This window comes from Podarcis pityusensis, assembly GCF_964106645.2.
Source record: "Podarcis pityusensis genome assembly, chromosome: 3".
NCBI lineage: Eukaryota > Metazoa > Chordata > Lepidosauria > Squamata > Lacertidae > Podarcis > Podarcis pityusensis.
The window spans coordinates 73977450-74000408 of record NC_138026.1 but is presented as its reverse complement, the minus strand read 5'-3'; the positions used below and the strand labels follow the sequence as shown (position 1 = coordinate 74000408).

At 38.9% G+C, this 22959-nt stretch overlaps 1 protein-coding gene across 4 annotated transcripts in view; it reads left to right on the top strand.

The window, feature by feature from the left end:
- WDR27 (WD repeat domain 27) overlaps positions 1 to 22959 on the top strand; it is a 61970-nt gene that overhangs the window by 36235 nt on the left and 2776 nt on the right. For 2 of the 4 annotated variants that reach the window (XM_080999819.1, XM_080999820.1), the window contains exons 24-25: positions 261 to 363; positions 6082 to 6180. In XM_080999819.1, coding sequence (XP_080855945.1) covers positions 261 to 363; positions 6082 to 6180 — 202 coding nt within the window. The remainder of the gene's footprint in view (positions 1 to 260; positions 364 to 6081; positions 6181 to 22959) is intronic. The other 2 variants (XR_013984424.1, XM_080999821.1) reach the window with 1 other exon arrangement.

The following is a 22959-nucleotide window of genomic DNA, read 5'->3' as shown; positions in this document are numbered from 1 at the left end:
GTGGGCTTAATATCCACTGTATGCTTAGAGGGCTTGTAGAGACTTTAGACCCTGAATTATAATTCTATAAATTCTGTGGGCCTTCAGTGTGAAAATACTAATTTCCACTAGCCCATCTTTTAGTGTACACCATGGACTGTTGAATGAAATATTCAGAGGTTGTGAACCTTCTTCTAATGCATGATTAAACATAGAAGCAATTTGTTTATTTTTTAAAAAAGAAGTAGTGCTTTATTTATTTAATTAAACCCTTTCTGAAGGTGTGAACGTCATTACAAAGGTCATAGTAGCCGCTGTCACCCTTGTGGAATCGCTGTTTCTCCTTGTGGACAATTCATTGCCTGTGGATCTGAAGATAAATGTGTATGTATTAGTAGTTTATTTCTAGTGTATATATGCTATTGTAAATACAGAAAGTTTTGTGATCTCTTATAGCTTTTTGAACTTACAGGAATTTGGAATTGTTGACCTTTTAATTGATTCTTTTTTTTTTTACCTGAACTAAATTCAAGAATTCCATCACATCTGTGTGTTTATTTGGATTTTGGAACTTGTTGCATATTTCATAAGTTAGCTATGCTATTTTATTATTTCATGGAGAGGATGCATCTGTTTATATGAAACTACACCTATGTCTGGTAAATCCAGGTGTGAGTCTGGGGAGTAGGTAGAAAGATGAAGACCAGGACTAAGGGAAATTGAAATTTGAATACTGTGAAAACATAGGCTGCCATTTCAGCTTTCCATGCAGGGAATGGGAAAGGAATTTTAAAGCAAGTTTTGAAAGCTTTTTCCTAATATATACAAGACTATAGTGTAAAAAATAAAATGGAATATGGCACATTAAAAGATAAGATGCTGTGGCTTAGGCTATGCATGTTCTTGAAGAGTAATTACATGAGCTCTGAAGTATGGGAAGGGGTTGGGATACCGTTATGAGGAAACTGAGCCAGGCCCAAATTGGCAAGATACCTATTTTAGTATTTATGTAATTAGGAGGAATGTTCTGTGGTTTTCCTCGGTATATTTGGGGAACAATAATGCAATTGAGGATGCTCCTCAAGGTGGTGATGGCTGATAATTCACTTCTACCTCTTTTAGGCTGGAGCATGCCCTACATCCTGAGCTTTGCCTCTTGTAATTACGGTTTGCCAACCTAGATTAAGTGGGAATAGCCTCCCGTTCACCCAATATGGATTTTATTATGTGATTCTGTGCAGAAGGGTCTCGCTCCCATCTCCCCATCAATTCTGTTGGCCAACAGTGATATTATTCTTGACTCTAAATAGTGGAATCCAGAAACAAATCTGTTATATAAGCTTCCTCTTTCCTGTTAAGCTTGCAACGATTGTTTTTGTGACATACGCAGTTCCATTTAGAGAGTTTAGTGCTTCACCTCTTCTTTTAAAGAAATGTGTAATGAATAAGAAGCCAAAAGAAGCAATAAAAGTAGGATTATTAATCATAAACTGCCTTCCACAAGTGTTGGATGGGGAAGAATATGTGTTTGCTGCGCTGCTTAAAAACAAAATGGAAACCATATTCCCTCTTGATTCTGGGACAGGTTACTGTAAACAAGATTTTCAGGTGCTTTGCCTCCTGTTTCCTCCTTGTAAAAATAGGTTGGGGAGCTATGAACTAAGAGTTCTCCATTCTCCAAACCATTCCTGAGGAAGCCTCCCCGCTCTACCACCCATTCACTTTGGGAGGCTACAGGGGGCTGCAGCCAAGAAGAGGGGTGTAAAAGTGCTGTTCTATTTGCAGTTTGTTGAATCCAAGCTAGTATTTTAATTTTAGTGTTGTAGCCTTAGCTCTATGAATGTTGTGAATTATAAAAGTACCTTTGAAGAATTCAGGAAAATAAGTGTTTCATGGGGAGAAGGGTTGGAGAATAAAATTACAGCAGAATCCTAACCATGCCTACACAGAAGTAAACCCTACTGAATTCAATGGGGCTGACTCCCAAGATAAGTGTAGTTAGAATTGCCACCTCAGTTACTAGTTGGTTAATTAGATGCCACCTTTCTCTAAGGTGAAAGTATACATAGGATTCCCAGGTGGTCTCCCATCTGAGCACTGACCAAACTCAGACCTATTTAACTTCACCATGGTAGTTGTTATTATTATTATTTATTTCATTTATAAATTGCTTCCTGAAGTGATTTACTGTTGTCTCATGTGCCTTCAGACCATACTCTAGGAGTTAAGTTGACGGAGTGCTTGTGTCTGGTTCCAAAATTTACACACACTTAAATAATGGATAGGAGCATTCTGGATGACCTTCACCTTGCCCTGGGACCTGAGAGGTCTTCCATGACAAGCATAGTGATGTTAAATTCTCGAGAATATTCTCACCTCACGCAGACTGTTAATATCCTTTTTTTTTTGGCCAGAGGAATGAGAATTATTAATATTACAGAGAATAAAAGTAATGCTTAGAAGAAGCCAAAAAGAATAAATATGTCCAGCATGAAGTGCAAATGTTTATCATGAACACTGAAAACTGGGATATGAACGTATACTCCTAAAAGTATGCCTTGTTTCTTGATTATTTCATTGGAGGTTTAGGCCAGAATAGTATGTGATAACTATGGCTTCAAATACTGTTTGTCACCAAACACCTGTAAAAAGGGGACTTAGGGGTGATTTCAAGTGGGAAAATGGCAAGCCAAGGAGTGCTGAACCTTTTCTTTGCTTGCTGCTTTTCCTCTGGCAGTGTCATAGTGGCCCCTGAATTCCGTGAGGACCCTGCCCTTCCAGTGACCCAAGATTTGGGTGAGCAAGCCTTTGGGAATGACTCTCCCCCCCCCCCAGGTTGGCTTCTAGGAGATGCCCTGGAAGAACCTTCAGGGTAGGTTCTTGACCCACCCCTGGCAGATGAGTCCCCAGTCAAGTCAAGGGAAGGTTGAGTCACCCCTTCCAATCCTCAATAGAAATGGTGCTAGGAGGTCCAAGCCCAGGCAGCTGTTGGTCAACAGAGTGAAAACCTGAGAGTCTAGTGTCACTGCTTGACTTGAGAAAAGGATTTCTTGAGAGTAATGGCATTCCTCAGTAGAAAGGGCTTTTAGAACAGACTTGAGTATGTGCATCTGGTGTTGGTTATGTAATATTCCTTCAGCTCTTGCTCCTAGAATCTTCTGACTTGTCTTCTAGCTGCCACCCTCTAAATCTTGTGCTTGACCTCTGCTTTATACTGCTTGGTGCTATCATGTTTTGGACCTGGGTCTGCAACGGACTCTGTTGTGTAGTCTTGCCCTACTCCACCTACACCGGCAGAAGTCGGAAAGGCAGCCTGTTTCCCCTGCTGCTTTGACAACCTTCTGTTTTCCAATGGAAATCACACATATACACATGATTTACATTAGTTTGGCAGGAACCACTGTTTGAAGAACTGCCACTGTAATGCAGTTAGGATTGGAGATGGCATAATCCTTAACCATTGTTAAGGCCAGGGATGAGAATTGATTCCATGAAGATAGGTGGCATGTGATTCCATAACCTGCTTCTGATCCCTTAACCATGATGTAAGCATTGGGGTGCTGCATTCTGTTGGTAGGCCAATAGAATTATTAAACAAAATTCCATGTTTGTTGTCTGAGAGTCATCTGACTGGGTTGAAGTTGCCATTTAGTTTCTTCTAAAGTGACATGTTTTTGTATTGCACAAGTAAAACATTTAAGAAAGTGCTTCAATAACATTGAAGCAGTGCTTCAGTAACATTTCCTGACTGTGTGTATGTTTTTCAAAAATTCATAGTTAAAATGCCCATCAATCATCCTCTAAGGCAGTGATGGCCAAACTTGGCCCTCCAGCTGTTTTGGGACTACAATTCCCATCATCCCTGACCACTGGTTCTGTTAGCTAGGGATGATGGGAGTTGTAGTCCCAAAACAGCTGGAAGGCCAAGTTTGGCCATCACTGCTCTAAGGTTTCTGACTGCACATGCAAAAAGGAGCTTCAAGTCTGTATTCAGCAATACACAGTGTCATTCTATGTGTTTACCCCATCTTCAGCCTCTTGTTACAAATGTTATAGAAAATTAAACTAGAAAATGGATGGTAACTGGGCACATCTTCAACATATGTGGTATTATAGTGTCCCTGCTCAGCTCACAGAGATAGTGTGTTTCATTATCTACTTAAATATATATATATATCTAGAAAGAATTTATATCTTGGTGCTTCTTTTTTGTAGCCCTAATATAACGACACCAGCAAATTCTCCTTTGAACCTAATTGATTTTGAAAATGTGCTGAGAACAATCTGTACATTTCCAATAAAAGGAAACAGAAGTAGGTGTGAGGTTACATACTCAGGAAGGCCATATGGATGTGAATAGTAGAAGTAAACTATTTTTACTTCTAGCTGAACTGGGGCAAAGATGAAAAGGAAATATCAGTAGTTTCTGAATCAGTCATTTTTATTATTAGGAATAGGGTTAAATATGAAAAAGTGAATTTACTTTGGCTTTAGTAAACCAGATTTATATGCACATGTGAATTTTCACTGTTTGTCCATTTCCTTCATGGCTCTTTTCCTCTCTTTATAACTTGAAGTTTTAAGGAAATGTGTAACCTCTACCACTAAATCACATACCTGATGGATTTTCAGAGTAACTGCTATTCATTTAGTATTTTTCCAGAAAATTTAGTATTTCAGAATTTCTTACTGGTTAGTAATGATTGTAGAACAACATGTGATTTTATCATTGGTTGTAAATCACTTTGAGTGGTCTTTTTTTAGCAGGAAGTGATACATAAATTTCATAAACCTAAACCTAACTTAAAGTAGTATGAATGCAATTGAAATCTAATAAAACTAATCAAAAGGTGGGGGCAGAAAGCAGTAAATGACTGCTACTACTGAGTGGAAACCAAGAGGAAGGAGAGCCTCATGATCTTACTAGTGGTTATCTGTTGTGTATGGCCCAAACAACCCCACGTAGGTGGAATTTTCTTCAATGCACTGGGTCTCACAAGGTCTCTGAAAAGGCTTTGCACTACTCAGCACTGACACAAGTTGATGATAAGCTGTCTTCTGCATTTGAATGGATAAAAAGATAGAGTATAAAAATACTTGATAAATGTCTTCCTCTAATACTGTGTGTGTGGCAGCAGCCAGTAACTTGTTCTTTCTGAAAAGAAGCTAGCACCATATTTCTAGCCTCAAGGAATTACATGTGTAATGTGTTTTAGACCGAGCTGCCCAAAGCATCAATTGAAAGTCCACCTTTATAGTATGGATATATCAGCGAGACTATGCAACTGCACTGACCATCAGTTTACCTGTAGATGGAATTCTATATGATAGTTTTTTACCTATATAATTCCCTGAAGGACTGGATCCTCCTTTGTGTTACCTACTGAAGTGTATGTGGGTTCCCATGAAGCGAGACACAGTGATAACAGCAAGAAAGTTTATTGAAGTAACAGAACTGAACAACGGGGGCAAAGCAACTGCTTATATACTCTGAAGGCCTGGGCCACTCCTACTCTCAACGTGATTGGCTGTCTAAATTCCCAAGCTGCGAATCACAACTCAGAGTTTAAGGGCCAATGGCAGTAGCCCAAATCCTGAAATGTTCTGTGATTGGATATCATGTATCAAATCAGAACACAAGGGCTCAGAATCCTTAGTCCAGACTCAAGCTCAGGCAAACACAGACCACTGAATACATAACACCTACACTGAAGGTACAACTCCTTGTTAACTAGTTGAGCTTCTTATCCATGAGAGGCTACTAATAGTGCTCTCTCAGCTTATCTCGGTGAAAATCATGTCATTGTAAAAAAAAAGAAAAAAGGTGGAAAAGCAGTTTAATATTTTTGGAGTTACTTGAGATATTACTAACATTACAGTTATATTTATATATTGTAAATATATTGTAACTTAAAGTGTGATGAAAAAGAGTCTGTAAATACTTTTCATTCTGACCAAACTTAAATTTGATTCAGTGATTGAAATTTATATAATGGTTTTGGGTTTTTTTACACTACTGAACCCTGCTTGTTGTTTTTTTTTCAAAAATGCAAATTACATTAGGTGCTTCTGACAGCTTTAATTGTGTGTTATTTCTTTCAGGCATATATATATGAGATGCATTCAAGCACTTATTCCCATAAATTGACTGGACACACAGAATCTGTCATCAATGTGGCTTTTAACCCTTCATCTCCTCAGGTATTTTTCTTTGTTTCTCATTTATGAATTTTAATTTCTAATTGCTTTTAGCATTAATCAGATACTGATTTTCCCCCACTGCTTTTTCCTATGCCGTCGTATTTTCTGTTATTAATATCATTAAGGGTCAATTATATTTGCCTTATTTATTAATGTTTGTGGAATGACTTTCCCACTGAAGTGCATCTTTCTCCAATTTTATATTCATTTAGCTGTCAGGTAAAAACCACACCTTTTGTCAGGTTTTAAGAGGCTAAGTTATGTCATTTTCATGGTGCAGCTAATTACATTATTTATATATTTAATTGGATTTATTTTGAATGCTTTGCACCACCTTGTCCCTATTCCTCCCAGTAAGCAACAATGACTACTTGCCAGGAAGCTAACATACCAGCTCCATTCCACCCAGCACGCCACTTCTGGTGACGTATAACATTTCTGAAAATACAATCATTTCACAATTTAATATAGCTGATTATTTGTAAGAAATGTGACTGTATTTCAGATAAAGTTATAGTCGTACCTTGGAAGTTGAACAGAATCTGTTCTGGAAGTCCGTTCGACTTCCAAAACATTTGAAAACCAAATCGCGACTTCTGATTGGCTGCAGCCAATCAGAAGCCATGGAACCCCGTCGGAGGTTTGGGTTCCAAAAGAACGTTCACAAACTGGAACAATCACTTCCGGGTTTGCAATGTTCGAGAGCCAAAACATCCGAGTTCCAGGGTGTTCGGGACCCAAGGTACGACTGTACTTTAATTGAATATATCCTGACTGATTACCAAGTAGGCATTGTAGTATGAATGTTTTAAAGGGACTTTTTCATTGTGTATTTTGATTAATTAAATTAATTTATTAAGAATCTTTATATTGTATAAACTTGTGTAATTTTTTTATGCTTGTAAACTGCTTAGAAGCCTATTTTAGAATTAACTGGTAAATAAATGTGATAATATTTGTCATTAGGGAAAGAATATTTGAATCTTGCTGTCATTTAAGTGGGTCATTTTGGCTAGTGTAACTTTGGAAATCCCCCTTTCAGTTACAGTTGCACTTCAGTTACAGATAGAGGATGTTTTCTATTGAATTTTGGTGTGGAGGTACCTACCCACTGGCCAGTAGGGAAATTTACATCCAATACAAGTTTCCTAGACAGCAGAATTTTTAGGGCTGAAATCATCAGAATTTATTTATAATTGGATATAAGTAGTATTGGATGGGTCTAAAAATACGAGTTACTGAATTTTTACTGGCTACTAGGAAAAGCTTGTTTTCCCTGGTGACAACATCTGGAGAACTCAAGTTTAGAAGAAAGACATATATGAAAACATTGTTCTTCTTTGGTTCATTGCCACCTGTTCACTTAATCATCAGTAGCATGTAATTTTCCACAAGCAAGCTATGTTTTGTAGTGATAGGGGAAAATCATTTTTCTTTTCATCATTCACCAAATTTTGGCTTTGACTTGGCATTAAATTAGGTTATTCCTCTGTGGCTTGCCGTGTGCTTTCCATCATGTGAAAGATTGCAAGATTCTTTATTAAAAGACAAGCATCCTGATTCTCAGAGTTGTATTGTGATTGCAATAATGCATTAGTTGTGAGGCAGAAAGCTCTTAAAGACAGAGATTTACATGTGGTTTCTTCACAGCTGACCTAAACTGGGTAGATTGGAGATATGGAATCTCTAAGTCACCTTTATGATATAATGGTTTCCAAGAATTTATCAAGTAGAAATGGAGTACCGTTTTGCACGTGGCAAGTAGAGAGACGGAAGTAAAAGGAAGCATTGCTGTTTATAATAGAAAACACAGGGAAGAACAGGGCTGAAAACAGCATTAATTGAAATGTCCTCTTAATATAAGAGAAGAAGCCAAGACACATTTTGGGACATACAGATTCATCCATTTTTTAAAAGATAAATTAGGGGTGTGCATTGCATTTAGACAAATTCCGAATCTTGAGCTGAATTGGATTGATAAGACAGTATTTAGGAGCTGCATGACCTGAAGCAGGATCCCTCTGAATTGCCACAAATAGAATCAGGGACATCTGAAGCAATTCAGGCCAGTTTGGAGATTTCAGTGTTTAAAAAACTGCATGTCGTGTTGAAATGTTTCTTCCCAAGCTTGTCATATAAGAAAAGACATGCGGGGTGAGAGGAAGGAGGGAGAGCTGGGGTGTTTAGCTTTGTAACGGACATATCTAGCTTTTAATCAGGTGGAATGATTTTACCAGGACTCTCAAATAAGAATGCTTTGGGGAATGATTTTTGTTATCTTTAATATTTGTGTATGCTTGACATTTTGTCTCAGAGGCTTTAAGCATGCTAAGACATCAGAAGCAATAACTAAAGTGTAATAAACAGCATAGAATAATTTAAATCATCTTATTTATTAAAGGAAATATGATCAGAAGACTAGATGATGTAAAAATTGAATACTGCTTCTTTCAGAAATTACTACTTACTTCTTTCAGAAATAACTGCTTACTAATAATGGCATCATTTATGTCACCACAAAATCTTTCCCTTTGTCATTGTGATTTCAACCTTTCTGGATGAGACTTATTTAAGCTGCAACAAAACCAAGGGCAATATGACATCAATAGTGTGTGCCATTTGGAGTCTTTCAACCATATTTGTACTGAGTAAATCTTTGTACATGGTAGATTTATTAGTTTCTGCAGTACTAAGTCACGTAACACTGCGATTTAGAACATTGAGTTTGTTCCTTTTCACTTTTATTAGCAAACAATTTGTGAACGTTCTCCAAAGCCAATTACTGTCTGTATTTTTCAAATGAAGGAGATTGCAGATAATTAACTTCTGCTTCATTCTTTTTCACTGCTATTTTTCCTACTTTAAAAATATTTTTATTACACATTGTATGATCCTCAGAAAGATGTACCTTTTGTAAGGGGAAATTGGATGGGTGCTAATAATTTGTCCAAGCCAATCTGAGGTTTCAGAAAAATGTCCCTAACAGCTCTTGTTATTACTGAAAACCCTTTTTGCTCCCCACCCCCAATCCCAATACTTTTCTTCACTTCTCTTTATTTCCCCGTGTCAGTACATGGGAGAAACGAGAGAAGGAAGATTTCTTTTCTCTCCTTTCTCTCTTCTACCTCTGTTACCGGGTTCCACTAGGTGGTAGTGCACTATGGCACAAAGCCTTGGGTATTATGGGAGATTTAATTATCGTGAGATCTCCTGCAACTTGCTGTAGCTCTCAGGAGAACTACTGCTCCCATGTTCCCTTGGTATTTGTTCTGTGGCAAAGAGCTACCCAGAGCATCACAAACAGAGAGCGGAGGGGGAGCCCTCCCTTATCTACCCTCCCACAATCACCACTTGACAGGAAGCAAAGAGAAGTAGGGCAGATGTTTGAAGGGCTAACAGGGAAGGCTTTTGTTGCTGGTGAAGGATGATGTGGGGGAGAACTAGACATGAATCTCCAGCTTGGAATTTCATCTGAGCTGGAGAAGAATTCAAGGGTTTTTTTAAAAAATTCTTCTTGTCTGAAGCAGGCTTCTGTGAATCCCAAAGTTCATACCTGAGCTTGACTTGGAAGAACTTTACTAGCATCTCTAGATGTCATATAATGTAAACTTAATTGAAGATCTAACAACTGGGCAAAGTTACAATGTAGTAGATAGGAAAATAGAGGGGTCTTGAAACAAATTCTCATCTCTAGACTATATTATTTATGTGCAGCTTGTGAGGTAGCACACATACAATTTTTGCATGCAATATTCTACCTTGAAAATAAACATCAGGAAGCAGTTTTCCTCGCAAATCTTATAAAAATGAAACCGTTCAACATAAAAGCATTGATGCCAAACCCTGCTGCATCTTTCCAAAAACAATTGGGTTGGCTGTTTTTCTCTCAAGCCAGATTGTACTTTTATTGGAGAGAATCAGCTCTTAACAGTGTTGAAATGTTGTGTTTTCTTTTCTGCCAGATGTTCTAACTTTATATGCCAGTTATAACATAATAGCAAATAAGAGGGGGAAAGCTCAATGTAATCCCATGTATGTGTATTTGGAAATATGTTCCTCTATATGCAATCAAATTTATTCCCAGAAAGGCGTACAGATTTACAGATTTTAAATTGAAGTCTTTTAAAACCAACTATGATGATATTGGTGACAATGGACAAAATTCTACATATTCATAAACATTTTGAGATAAATTTAGGGTACATCATGTTCCTTGTATCCAAGATCAGCTCATGCAGACAGAATGCCACTTTAAGCCACAATTAATAAATACATTCTTTCAGCAGAAATTCATTACAACCTTTTTAGGTTGCATTTCTTCATCTAGCATCTCTGAGTGTTCCCACGGTTGATGTATCTGTTCTTTTAGCCACACAGAGCTAGTAGCAGGTAGGTAGTTGTGTGTGTGGTTTAGATTAGGAAATAGGAAATAGCACAGGAGGAAAAGACTAAACACACCCCATATCTGGTGCTACTTCCCCCAATTAAATTAGCAGACCCAGGAGTGATATGGATCACTGATATCCCATATCTCATCTAGTGGTCCTTATGGGGACCTCAAATGAGGTATTTCAATATATGCAAAGATTCTGCCAGGAGTTTGAAAGATGGCAGAAATTCTTTGAAAGAACCTTACATTAAAGTGTTTCAGGGAACAAAATAATGACACCTGCTGAATTTTGCCCTTCTTGGTGATTCTTAAAGGGATAGAAGCCTTAGGTTATGTTACATCATATCAACTGTCCTAGTTCCATGTCTACAAATGTTATTTATATCCCTCCAAAGGGAAAACATCATTTTTTCTGTGACATAACACTGTGAAGTAGATCAGGTAGCGAGATTTCTAAAACTATGAAGTAAGCTTCATAAGCAATGCAGATTTACGGTAAGTTTTGTGCACCACCAGAGATGTATTTATGGGAGGGCAAATGGGACAATTGCCCAGGGCGATAAATTTGAGGGGGTGGCATTTGCAACACCAGCAGGGTACCTGGACTCTTATCTTTCATTTAAGAAGAAGAAATAAATAAATGTGTAAGCCTAATTCCACCCCCCTTCTATGAAATTAATAGCTTGACTCTGTTTGTAAACACTGTTATAAAATCTTTTGAATAAATACATTTTTGTGGTTATATAAAAATAAAAGAAACTTAATTGAAACTATGATGAATTTGTTAGAATATTTGGTACTATTCCAGGCACCAAAAATCTTTTTGAAAACAATGTCAACAGATCATAAAATGTTCAATAAAAACATGTGTTCTTATAGTCATAAACATTTCTGCTAAGCATTTTCCCAGCCATCCTTGCAAGATTATGCTCTCACCTTTTGGTACTCATACAAAATGACAGGTAATCAATGGAATATTCCTTCACTGAAGAGCTGAATCAAATTTTATAGAAAAAACTGTATAAAAAGGCTAGCCAGCTGTCTGGAAGACAGATATAAAGATTACATGGCCATTTGGATAAGGAAAAGGTTAGTGGAAATCGGAAAGTTTCAAACCTGCTGATCTAATGGATGGAAGTCTGAGGCTGTAACTCTATGCACACTTATTTGGGAATAAGTCTTATTAAGCTCATTGGGCTTCTGAGTAGACATGTATAGAACTGTAGTATTAATTGGAATTGAGTTTTTAGATTGCATGTCTTTATGAAAAAACTCCATTGTGAGATTACTGTCCAGGCTTTTTGCCAGGCTACTTTTATGTCTTAAAATGCAATTTCAGCACCACACCTCCCAGTAGGGACTGGCACAGCACTTGCCCAGATTTTAGGACTATTATTCTTTTTATTAGTATCTCCTTCCCAGTCACTTTCTTTTAAAGCAGTTCATTAGTTACTTCCTGTTCCCTCACTGTGGCTGGTGGTCAAATTCAGTGTGGCTGAAATATGAAAGTAGGTATGGTGAGAACTGCAGTTTTCAAGCCTGTGTTTCAAATGACTCACCAGCTATTCGTACTCGTTTAAATCATTTTCTACTACTCATTATGATATTAAATTCAGTAAAATAAACTTAGCTTCATGTTTAAAGAATGTGAGTGGTGGTGTGTTGGTGGCAGTCTCTGGGCTGCACTGTGTTGCACTTCCAGGCTGACCAGATGTAAACATGGCTGGGCCAGATGTAGAGCACTGGAGTGGTAGCAGCTCAGGGAACGCAATCCCATGTGCGGTGTGGCAGTATAAGAAATGGCCATCAGTTGTGGGTGAGCAGAGTGGCTTAGCTCATTACAGGGGATGGAGAGACAGTTTTGTTGAGAGCTGAGGGGCTTAAGGTGCTACAAAGGAAGGGAGAGATCAGTAAAGAAAGTCAGAAGCAGCAGGTGACCTGCTGAGCAGGGGAAGTACAGTCTGGGAACCAAAAACCCATGTTAAAGAAGATCTGGAGGAGAATTTGAATGAAAGCTGTAACTTCTGACTCCCTGGGGAACCAAGGACCCACCAGAAGGATCCTGAAGAAAGTGTTTGTTCATTATAATACCACTGGCCTTGATTAGATATTATTTGGAAGTGGGCTGAGTTTGAAATTTTAGATGTCACCTATCTTAGTGGCTATTGACCCAGGAATATACTTGTGGGAAGTATATGACAGTTATATTTTCCTTTTGCAAAATCAGTATATTGATTTTGTACCTGTTCCTGCCTGTACAAAAAAACCCGACTTCTTTGCAATTTTGCATTTTTTGTTTGAGACAACATACTGAATTTTTGTTGTGAATGTTCATTGTGCTACAGTGTGGCCCAGTGAACACTGTTATGATACTTGAAGTAGAGATGTAGTGTGAAAAAAGCCTTTAAAAATTGCAACCAATCTTGGGCCAATCCTCAAAAAGTGTTGTAGATATAGCCTTGCGTGCCATTCCTTCCACCTTCCCTTCAAACAAAAGAAAGAAAGAGAAAGGGAGAAAGAGAAAGAAAAGCATAAACTTGCAGAATTGAGGTTTATCTAGCATTTGAGTGATCCTCAAGTCCTGGACATATAAGACAAGTTGCTGGCTTTGATATGACATTCTGTGCTGAAAACCTTCATTTTCTGTTGGGATCATTTTCACTGCTGCATAATTCCATGAAAATGGCAACCTATAGACTCATTTTTCATATTCATATATAATTCCCCAGAGTTTCATGATATGGCAACCATTGTTCAAAACGGCATTTTACACATGAATAAAATAACAAGAAACACCAGACATACATGTGTTTCAAAAGTTATTTAGCCCCCCCCCCCCGTGTTTAGTTTAAGACCTCTTCAAGAAAATAGACAATAGATTAATGATCTTTTATTGAGTTGACAGTTTTGCTTTTTCCTTTGGCACAGAGAGATTTTTTTTTAATGTTAGGAACAAAATCAGACATGCTTAAGACAACAAAACCTACTTTGGTTCAGCATGTTACGTAGGTCACAAAAAACACATGCTCCCTGCCCCTTCAACAAACGAAAATAAAAATCTGAACATTTTAACTTTTTCTTTTTCGAATTTGTTATCATTAAAAAAAACTGTTGAGATGTTGGCTAACATTTTTTTTTACATGTAACAGTTCTTTTGACAAACATAGCACCAAAATGTGCAACTTATTTTTTTTTACAAACAAACAAACCTTAGTGAAGTGTCATTTGCTTCACACCAAACCTTTTGTAAAGTCATAAAACGTGTTTAGCTCATCCCCCCAGGCCACAAAAAACAACTTGTAGTAAGAGAACTAATTAGAAGAGAAAATGCTTCTGAAAAGAAGAGTGATATTGGAGCTTCTAGCAGAAAGATGGGGGCTGTGGAAACTACTGACACTGTACAATGTTTCTGTAGAAGGGATAATTTATCTTGCCAGCTGTCAGGAAAAAGAAAGAAACCAAAACTATGAAAAACAGAAAAACGGGGGAAAGGAGAAAGTACATAAACAACTCCCGGTATACAGGTTAAAAGAAGAACATGACATCTATAGTAATGAGCATCCCAAAACCCCTTTGGGATTTGAAAAGTTTGTGAACTACATCCAGAGGTGGTTGAGTTAATCTCTAGTAAGGATCATCAAGTTTTCTACTGTGTTTATTGTGAGAACTTAAGTCTTCTTTTGGCAGCACGCAAATTTGAAGACAGAACAAAGAAAATTAAAGAACCGATTGAATTGATTGTGTGTGATAAAAACTCAACAGACTATAGGATGCAGAGATTCCAAAGTTGCAACTTGGATAAACTACGCAATATTGAATAGAAGATTCTGGTAAATCAGTGGAATGAAGATCAATTGGAGCTGCAGTCTGTTACCTGGAGTGACATAGAACAAATGCTGTTTAGTCAAACGAGAAAAATATTGAAGCATGCATACAATATATGTAGACAAGCAAAAGAGCTTCAGAGCCAAAAGGGAAAATTTGTGGCAAAGTGAACTGATTCTGCAAACTGACTTTGCAGAGAATTATTACATAAAGTATCAGAACGAAGCAATGCAGGCTCATTGGACTGCAGAACAAGGAACTTCTGTAATAATTTACACTGCTGTGATTTATTATAGGCAAGTCACTGATGAACAAGTGCAGGTACAGATGTATGCTGTCCTTGATGCAACTGAGCATTTCTCTTTCACTGAAATTCTTCCAATGCAAAACATGGCATTGAAATTAGACCCATTATTCTATGGACTGATACCACTTTAAGAACAGGTATTCCACAGTGACTTCATCATTTACAAATCCTGGAACTTAAGTAAATCTTCCCATGGCAGAGGACCACATGATGGAGTTACCAAAAGAATTGTATGGGACAGAGTTTTGAGAGGACAGGCAGTGATGCACAATGGATTTGATCCTCCCCCTTAAACTTGGAAAAACTTCAAGCATGTTTACTCGTCATTGAGGAAAACAGAGGAACATAAAAAGACCTCAGTGAGGTGTTTGAAATGTAAATCCCATGAAAGGCATACAATCAGCAGAATGTGTTGTCAACATGGAGTGATTTAGAGTATGCCATTATCAAAACACAGTAGATCAGGCATAGGCAAACTCAGCCCTCCAGATGTTTTGGGACTACAACTCCCATCATCCCTGACCACTGGTCCTGTTAGCTAGGGATGGTAGAGGTTATAGTCCCAAAACATCTGGAGGGCCGAGTTTGCCTATGCCTGCAGTAGATTATGCCCCAATGGGAAATGTAAGTATCCTGAAAGAAAGCACAGAATCAGAAACAGCCGCTAAAGTACTGGCTTCAGTTGGCAACTTTGTTATTGTTGCATTTGAGACAAGGAGATTGAAGGGAAAATGATAAATGTTGTGTTGAAAAGAAAACAAATCGTTAGGGTGTTGCCACAGGCAAGTATGAATTCAAGTAGATATTACAACTTCCTGACTTACAAATTGCTGACTTGCAATTTATGAATGTCTAGTTATGTCTAGTTATGTGTCGTATGCACAGATTCTTGCCTTGGAGTCATTTTATTTGTATTTATCTGTCAGTGAACAATTATGTTGGTCACATTGTGTTGCTAAAGGGTCATTCACTCATGCCAGTGTACTGCAGCAATTCAGGCAATTTGCAGCACAATTGTATGCAATTACTTCTACTTAGAAGTAAATCCTACTGTGTTAAATGGGACATACTTCTGAGTAAGTGTATATAGGATTGCAGCCTTTCTTGGTTTTTCTCCTATTTAATTGTGAACTTTCAGAAACTCTTAGATCTAGGCTCGTTTTATATATGAATATTTGGCCTAACGTTTGTGAATAATGACTCAACATCAAAACTTTTTGTTTATACTGCAGAATATGATACTCTCTTCAGTGAAGAAAACTGCTGGTCTGGCAGATGTGCTTGGCTTTTCCTCACTGACTTACCAGGACTTACATAAACTTCAATAGGCTTGTTTAGCATGCATCCTTTTGTAATTAAAGTGCAATGGATTATAATTGGTAGACTTATACATATATCATATGTCTAGAATTAGAATGTTAGCTTTATTCTTTTAGTTTAGTTCAGGGTTTCCCAAACTTGGGACTTACACTGTTTTTGGACTACAACCCCCATCATCCCTAGCTAGCAGAACCAGTGGTCAGGGATGATGGGAATTGCTGTCCAAAAACGGCTGGAGACCCAAGTTTGGAAAGCCCTGTTCCAGTTTATAATTCCCAGCTACTTAGTTAATCAGACTTTCTAGCTGTACTTCTGTTGGGTATTTTGGTTTCATTTTATGCTGCCTTCTTTTCTAATAAGTCCATCTCATTTAAAATTAATGTCTGACTGAAACCTTGATACTAAATCCAGTATTAGTCACCTGCTGTTGAGTAATTTGGTGACTCTGAGGCTCAGGGAGCAGAGAGCTGTGTTTTCTCTCTCTTGCTCCTTTAGAATCAGAGGGTGTCCAGTAAAGGTCTAGGAGCCTCCTGACCCAAGATGGTTGGGCAGAAAGAGTGCTGGCAGTGTCCCTTGCAGGGCTGGTGACAGACCCTGAATATCTGGACCCTGGGTTTTGGATACCAGTCCTTGACAGTCACAGCCAAGAGTGCCCTTTGCACCTATATCTAGGCATCAGCTGTGAAGTTTCCTAAAAGATAAGCTTCTTGGGGTTGCAAAACCTTTATGTTATGACATTTTCTCCAAATTACCTGTTGGCTAAGATGGTTCATTAGTAGGACCAAAGGAGTTTCAGTTGCCAAATTAATCCTGAAACCCTACGGGAAATGGTCTCCTCATTAACAGAACTGGGGCCACACACAGAGATGTTGACTGTTCTAATAGGTTCATTCTGTGTCTCCCAGCAAGTTTGTCACTTAGGAAAGAGAAGGATCGAGGATTTCATTGGCTGGCTGAAAAGTTTTAAGTCTTCTTCACAACCTGAAGCTGTACTAATTGAGACTTTTTCACACAACTGCAGTTGATAGATGCTAAGAGTCGTATATACAGTTCCAAGGCATCTATTATACAAAAGGCAGTTTGGAATAATTATAGCTCAGCACTGCTAAACATAGTTTGTTTTTTCTTCCTGGAACAGTACCCTTTCCTCATAAATTCAATATTTTTGTGGGCTGTATATGATGATAGTTTGGCTGCTGACTCTGCCATGATTTGCAAAATATTTTCCTTTAAGGAAGGTGGATGGCTCAGTAATAACATGATTTTTTATGATGTGGGCACAATGAGGCAGACAGAAACATCTAAGAATATATGTCCAGCAGCAGTAACATCTATGTGAACTCACACATTAGAAATATAAACTGCAGAAACATATGTAGCATAGTTATTTGTTCATTCACTTAATCTCTAAGCCATTTTTTCCAGTAAGAACCCCAGGTGAGTGTAACAGATCCAGTGAAACAAAAATAAATTATTTTAAGACAACTTAGTGACTCCATCCAGAAGAGTGGAACCACCATGCCCTAGAGAAATTGTACCACCTACCATCAGCTTCTCATCTTGTCCAGATTAATCTTCTTGGGTACAACAGCATTCTCCTGATCTGTGATTCCTAGCAACTGGCATTCAGAGCCTGCCTCCTGTCTCTGACAGTGGAGCGCAGCCCTCCTGGCCAGTAGCCACCTATAGCCCTCTCCTCCTCCGTGAATTTCTCTAATCCTCTTTTAAAGCCATCTAGGTTGGTTTGGGATGGGAAAAGCAGTTACTAACATGCTTCTCTTTCCACCTCCACTAGTTCGGTTGTTTTCAGGGGCAAAAACACTTTCCTTGAATTTCTCTCCCTCCCCCCCCATCCCTTCACACCTCAGCATTAGGTAATCATAAAAGCATACCGACGCAAGTAGATAAATAGTTACCACTGAGACAGAAAGGCAAATTGTGTTTCCTTGTGCTCTGGCTTCCATCAGGTTGTCCTGTTGAGCCAGAAGCAGTTTAGTCCTGCTAGCCACATGACCCAGAAAGCTGTCTGTGGACAAACACCGGCTCCCTCGGTCTGAAAGCGAAGTTGAGCGCCACACTCCGTAGTCAAATTTGACTGGACTTAACCATCTAGGAGTCCTTTACCTTACTTTACCATACTAGGTAATCACCACAGAAATATTTTTATGGGAAGGCAAATTTCAGGATAGATCAATCCTACTGTAAGGGAAGGGGAGAGTCCAAGGCAGAGGAATCACCATATCCAAACTCTGCCAGGTTTACATGGGCCAAAGCAAAATCATGGGTGGGGGCAGATCTTACCTGGCTATTTACAGTAATCTCTCTTTTGATTTCCAAATTTTCCTGCCATTGAGTCCTATGGGAGGGAAATTCACTACTCCATATCCATGACTGGTAGATAGATTTTTGCTGTTTTGCAGGTGTGCCAATGGCACAAGGGAGCTTTGGATTTTGAAGATCTAAAGTCTCCCTCAATCCCCTGGCATGCCTCTTCCTCCCTTATACATCTGACATTAGAAGAGGGATGGCTGTAGATGTTTCTATGGTCACATCAAGGAGGCCTCCAGTGGTGGACCTCCCCCTCTATGAACAGAGGGGAAGATCCACTGTGTCCTATGGCTCCTTGAATGCCTGTTAAGCAACTATGTATTTAGGATATCCACCTATTTTTATATAAGTGACAAAGTTTAGCCATATAAAACCATATATATTTGTCCCCATCTGCCGCTGGGTGTAAGTTATTTGAGACCTTAAAATCTGAAAACATACAGCAAGCTATATTAAGGAGATTATGCATTTTTTTAGTTGTTTGCTTAGCATGGGACTGAATCATTTTGATTACTTTGGAAGCATAGCAAAATTCCGTTTTTGTTGCTTGACTGCTAGAGATGACACTGCTTTCATTGACAGTGTTCATTTATTTTTGTAAGGCAGCAAAAATGCTTGTGCTGCTTATAACAGGCTCTGTGTCTTCCTTGGCTAATATATGAAGTCATTCTTAGTGGTTTACAGGAGCACATTTTGCTTGACAATTTAGGGGTGCTGTTCTAACATTATCCATCCTCAAGCTGTCAAGTGCTCTGTAATATTTTAGTCATATGTGAATCTTAGCTTGTTGTCAAATGGCTCAAAGGATTTTAGTTGATTAATAATTCTTACTTTGAAATGAGTAATCACTCAAAATATTTTTGCGTTTTACTCAAATTACAATATTTGCTGTATTTTTCATGCTGAAAGAAATATAGTTTACCATATACTAACAATGGCTATCACTCATTCTTAGATGGAAATGCCATCTTTAATATTTTTCTTCGATATTATCATAACAAAAATAGATGAGCTGGCTTTTTTGAGAAGCAAGCAGTTATAATTTCAGTCTTTATGCTGGCCCAGCACATTTATTTCTAACAGTGTGCACACATAGAGTACATCCATTTGGTGCCTATTTCTCCATCCTTTCAAGATTCTATCCCCATTTTACAGATATGCAGATAAGGGCATAAATTAGCAAGTTCATTTGAAAATCCAGGTCAGATCAAGCTTCAGGAGCAAGAGGCCCGGTATTTTGGTCTAACCACCATTTCACCCTGCTTTTCAGCAGAATTATGCTTTCCTAGAATGACAGCATTTTCTCGAGCTTATGTAAGTCTTGAGCAAAAGCATAGAAACTTATTTTCTTCACATTAGTGCAGATTATTGTGGTTTGCTGTACCAATCTTACTCTATCTCAATATGCACTTTTCAATCTATATTTTCACCAAGTGGCAGTTTCAAAATCCAAATGTCTGTCATCATACATTGAAGAAAGTTTCAGCTTTAATAGATGCTGCTAAAAGGCAACCGCTAAGTATCACTAGGATTTGCAAAAAGTGTCCAGAGAAGTAGCCTGATGTCTGATCATAAAAATGCTTCTATTCAGCAAGAATACCTCTGTCTGATGGAACTGTCTCAAAGTTTTGCTAAGGTCTGATCCTGATTTGCCACATTCTTTCTAAATGAAAACTGCCTCAGAATGTGATTTGTGTAGTAGCCCTAAGTAATATAACCATACTTCTGGAATTACATATAATCACAAAAGTCCTTACTGTTTAAGCAATTAAGTCATAACAATTTTAGAATGACACAAAAGTTGGATCTCAAGGAGTTCACCATTTATCTAGGTTTCATCTGGTATCCAGGCAAAGGCTATCAAGGGACAGTATTTGTGAAAGTTTGAAATTATATATCATCTCTGTAGCCTCCCCTTCTTAGAAATATTTTCCCCCAGTTTTTCTCATTACTTGGGAGATAATATCAGGTTGAGAATGATGTCATATTAACAGCGTGAGACAGCAGTGCTCTCTTACCAAAAGAGGAGAAGACATATTAGAGTTCTTTTAAGCTCATCTTTTTTTAAAAAAAAACTTAATTTGAGTCCACACTCTTTCAGCCATGTGAATTTTGAATACATGTTATAGACTCACAAATGGCTATTACAAATGTGAGTGGCAAACCATTATACATTTTCATTGTTTCCATTACATATTTTTAAACTCTTTGCACCACAAGTCAGAACGGGAGAATCACAATTATTGCGTAGTACAGAGGAAGGCAAATTTCTGTGGTGAGAAAAAATTAGAGTGGGCAAAATACCTGAAGTAATTTACATACCTCAAGATGTCTGTTAGGCCACACTTATATGAATGCATATACCACACAAGAAGCTTACTGATCGTAACAGAAGATAGCATAGCAAGCAAATTATGATGACTGCATTAACCACAGTGTCCTCTGGAGCCTAATTTATACTAGCTGGGAGATGGCGATTGGTTATGGCGATGAGAACAATATTGTGATAGGAAATGGCTTAGGCTGCAATCAGCCCACTTATCAGGAACCAAGCCCATCAAATTCATTAGGACTTACTTAAGGGTAGGCATGGTTAGACTTGCAGCGTTAGGTGCTAATATAAGTTATCTTAAGAAAGTTCATGGAGAGTTTCCTGCCCCCTGCTTGCAGTCATCTGTGCCCCCCTGCAAATCTCTCTAGAGAATTGGAGGCCCTCCTGAACAGTGAGGGATGTCCAGTTAGCCCCTTACCACAGGAGTCTCCATCCCACATTTTCCCTCCCAAACCTTTTTATGTTGGAAGCTTTTTATGGGAGGCACAGGTGTCTGCAGGGGTAAAAAGCAGGTGAGAAACATTAACTTTCTTAAGTAAATTTATCTTGAGACTCGAGTCACTGCTTATTCTGAATGGGGAGCTGTATTAAACTACTGTAGCAAAAGTTGCCAAGAAGTCCCAAAGCACCTTTAAAACCTAACAGATTTATTATAGCTGGGGACACCTTTGTCAGATACATACTCTCAATTTGCAGATATGCTTGTGCATGTATATGTCAGGGTAAAGTGAGCTGAATAACAAATGAGCATAACAACCAGCCATTGGGTGCATTCGCCATGCATCATGGCGAACGTATACATAATCTGTCTGCAAAGAGGGAATTATGCACATTTCCCAGCCAATGCTTTCCAACAGGCCTGGGGGAGTTGTACATTCCCCAGGCAATATGTATAATCTCCACCGATTCTGGAGAATACTAGGGTGGCATTCAGTGTCGCACTAAGGCAGTGGTTTTCACCCTGGGGCTCTTTAAATGATAGTCAGGGGTGTTGCAGGCAATACTGGCCTCTGTCCCTCTTTCCTTCCTTCCCTCCCTGCTCTGATGCCCTCTTGTGTCTCTGCCTCCTTAGCTGTTTGTTGCAGCAGCCCCAGCTACAAGCCCCCAGGCAAATGGTGCCTCTGGGGCTGGCCAGGGGGTGTTGGTTGCCAAGAGCTTAGGCGGCTTCAGAGTAAGCAAGTAAGCAGGCATGGGAATCCAGCCAGCCAGTCCGCCAACCCTTGCTGCTGGGAATGGACAGACCTCCCAGGCCTCTGTGGGGCAGTGGGAGGAGGCATCTCTCTTTGAGGCGGGGGGGGGGCAGCTCAGAGACCAGGGGTGCCCAGAGGACTCTCAAGGAGATGGGAGAGGAGAGGAGACTGAGGGAACACTCCACAAGGGAGGGTGTTCGAAAAAGGGTGAGAGCCTGTCAACTCTGCAGGCAAAGAGTGATATAGCTGGGCTCCTGAGCCCCACAGGGAGCTGTGGACTTTAAAAGGTTGAAAACCTCTGCACTAAGGTGATCATTCTGTCAGCACAAGCATTTCTGCTTGCCAGATATAGCAGTCCCCCCCCATGCTGTTTTGTGGGTTCTCTCACCACCACCCCCAAGTCAATTTGGGGATGCAAGGGGAGAGAAAGGAAAGCCCTGTTGTGTTGATGGAACTTGTTGTGTTTCTCCTTCTAGCACAACTATTTAGTTGAATCTGGCCCACAATATCTTGACTGCATTTTATGCATTCTCCAGGCAATATTCATAATCTCCAAGAGACATCAGGTAGCATACATATCTGAACAGAGTTTTCTACATTCTCTAGGCATAATGCAGAATCTTTGGATCAGGTTTCCTGTAGAGTGTCTGAGAGTTGAATTTTTTTTAAAAAAAAAGTTAAAAGGAGATACTTTTTCCTTTCAAGAAAATCAACCATCTCTCATGCACTATACAGTGGTACCTCGGGTTACATACACTTCACGTTACATACGCTTCAGGTTACAGACTCCGCTAACCCAGAAATAGTACCTCGGGTTAAGAACTTTGCTTCAGGATGAGAACAGAAATCGTGCTCTGGCGGCCCGGCAGCAGCAGGAGGCCCCATTAGCTAAAGTGGTGCTTCAGGTTAAAAACGGTTTCAGGTTAAGAACGGACCTCTGGAACGAATTAAGTTCTTAACCCGAGGTACCACTGTACAGGCAATACCTTCTGGGGTCTCTGACTTCCTAGAATACTGGACAATTTGCAACAAGAACACTCACACACCCTCAGCCACCTTATAACTTTAAACACACACAATTTCCATA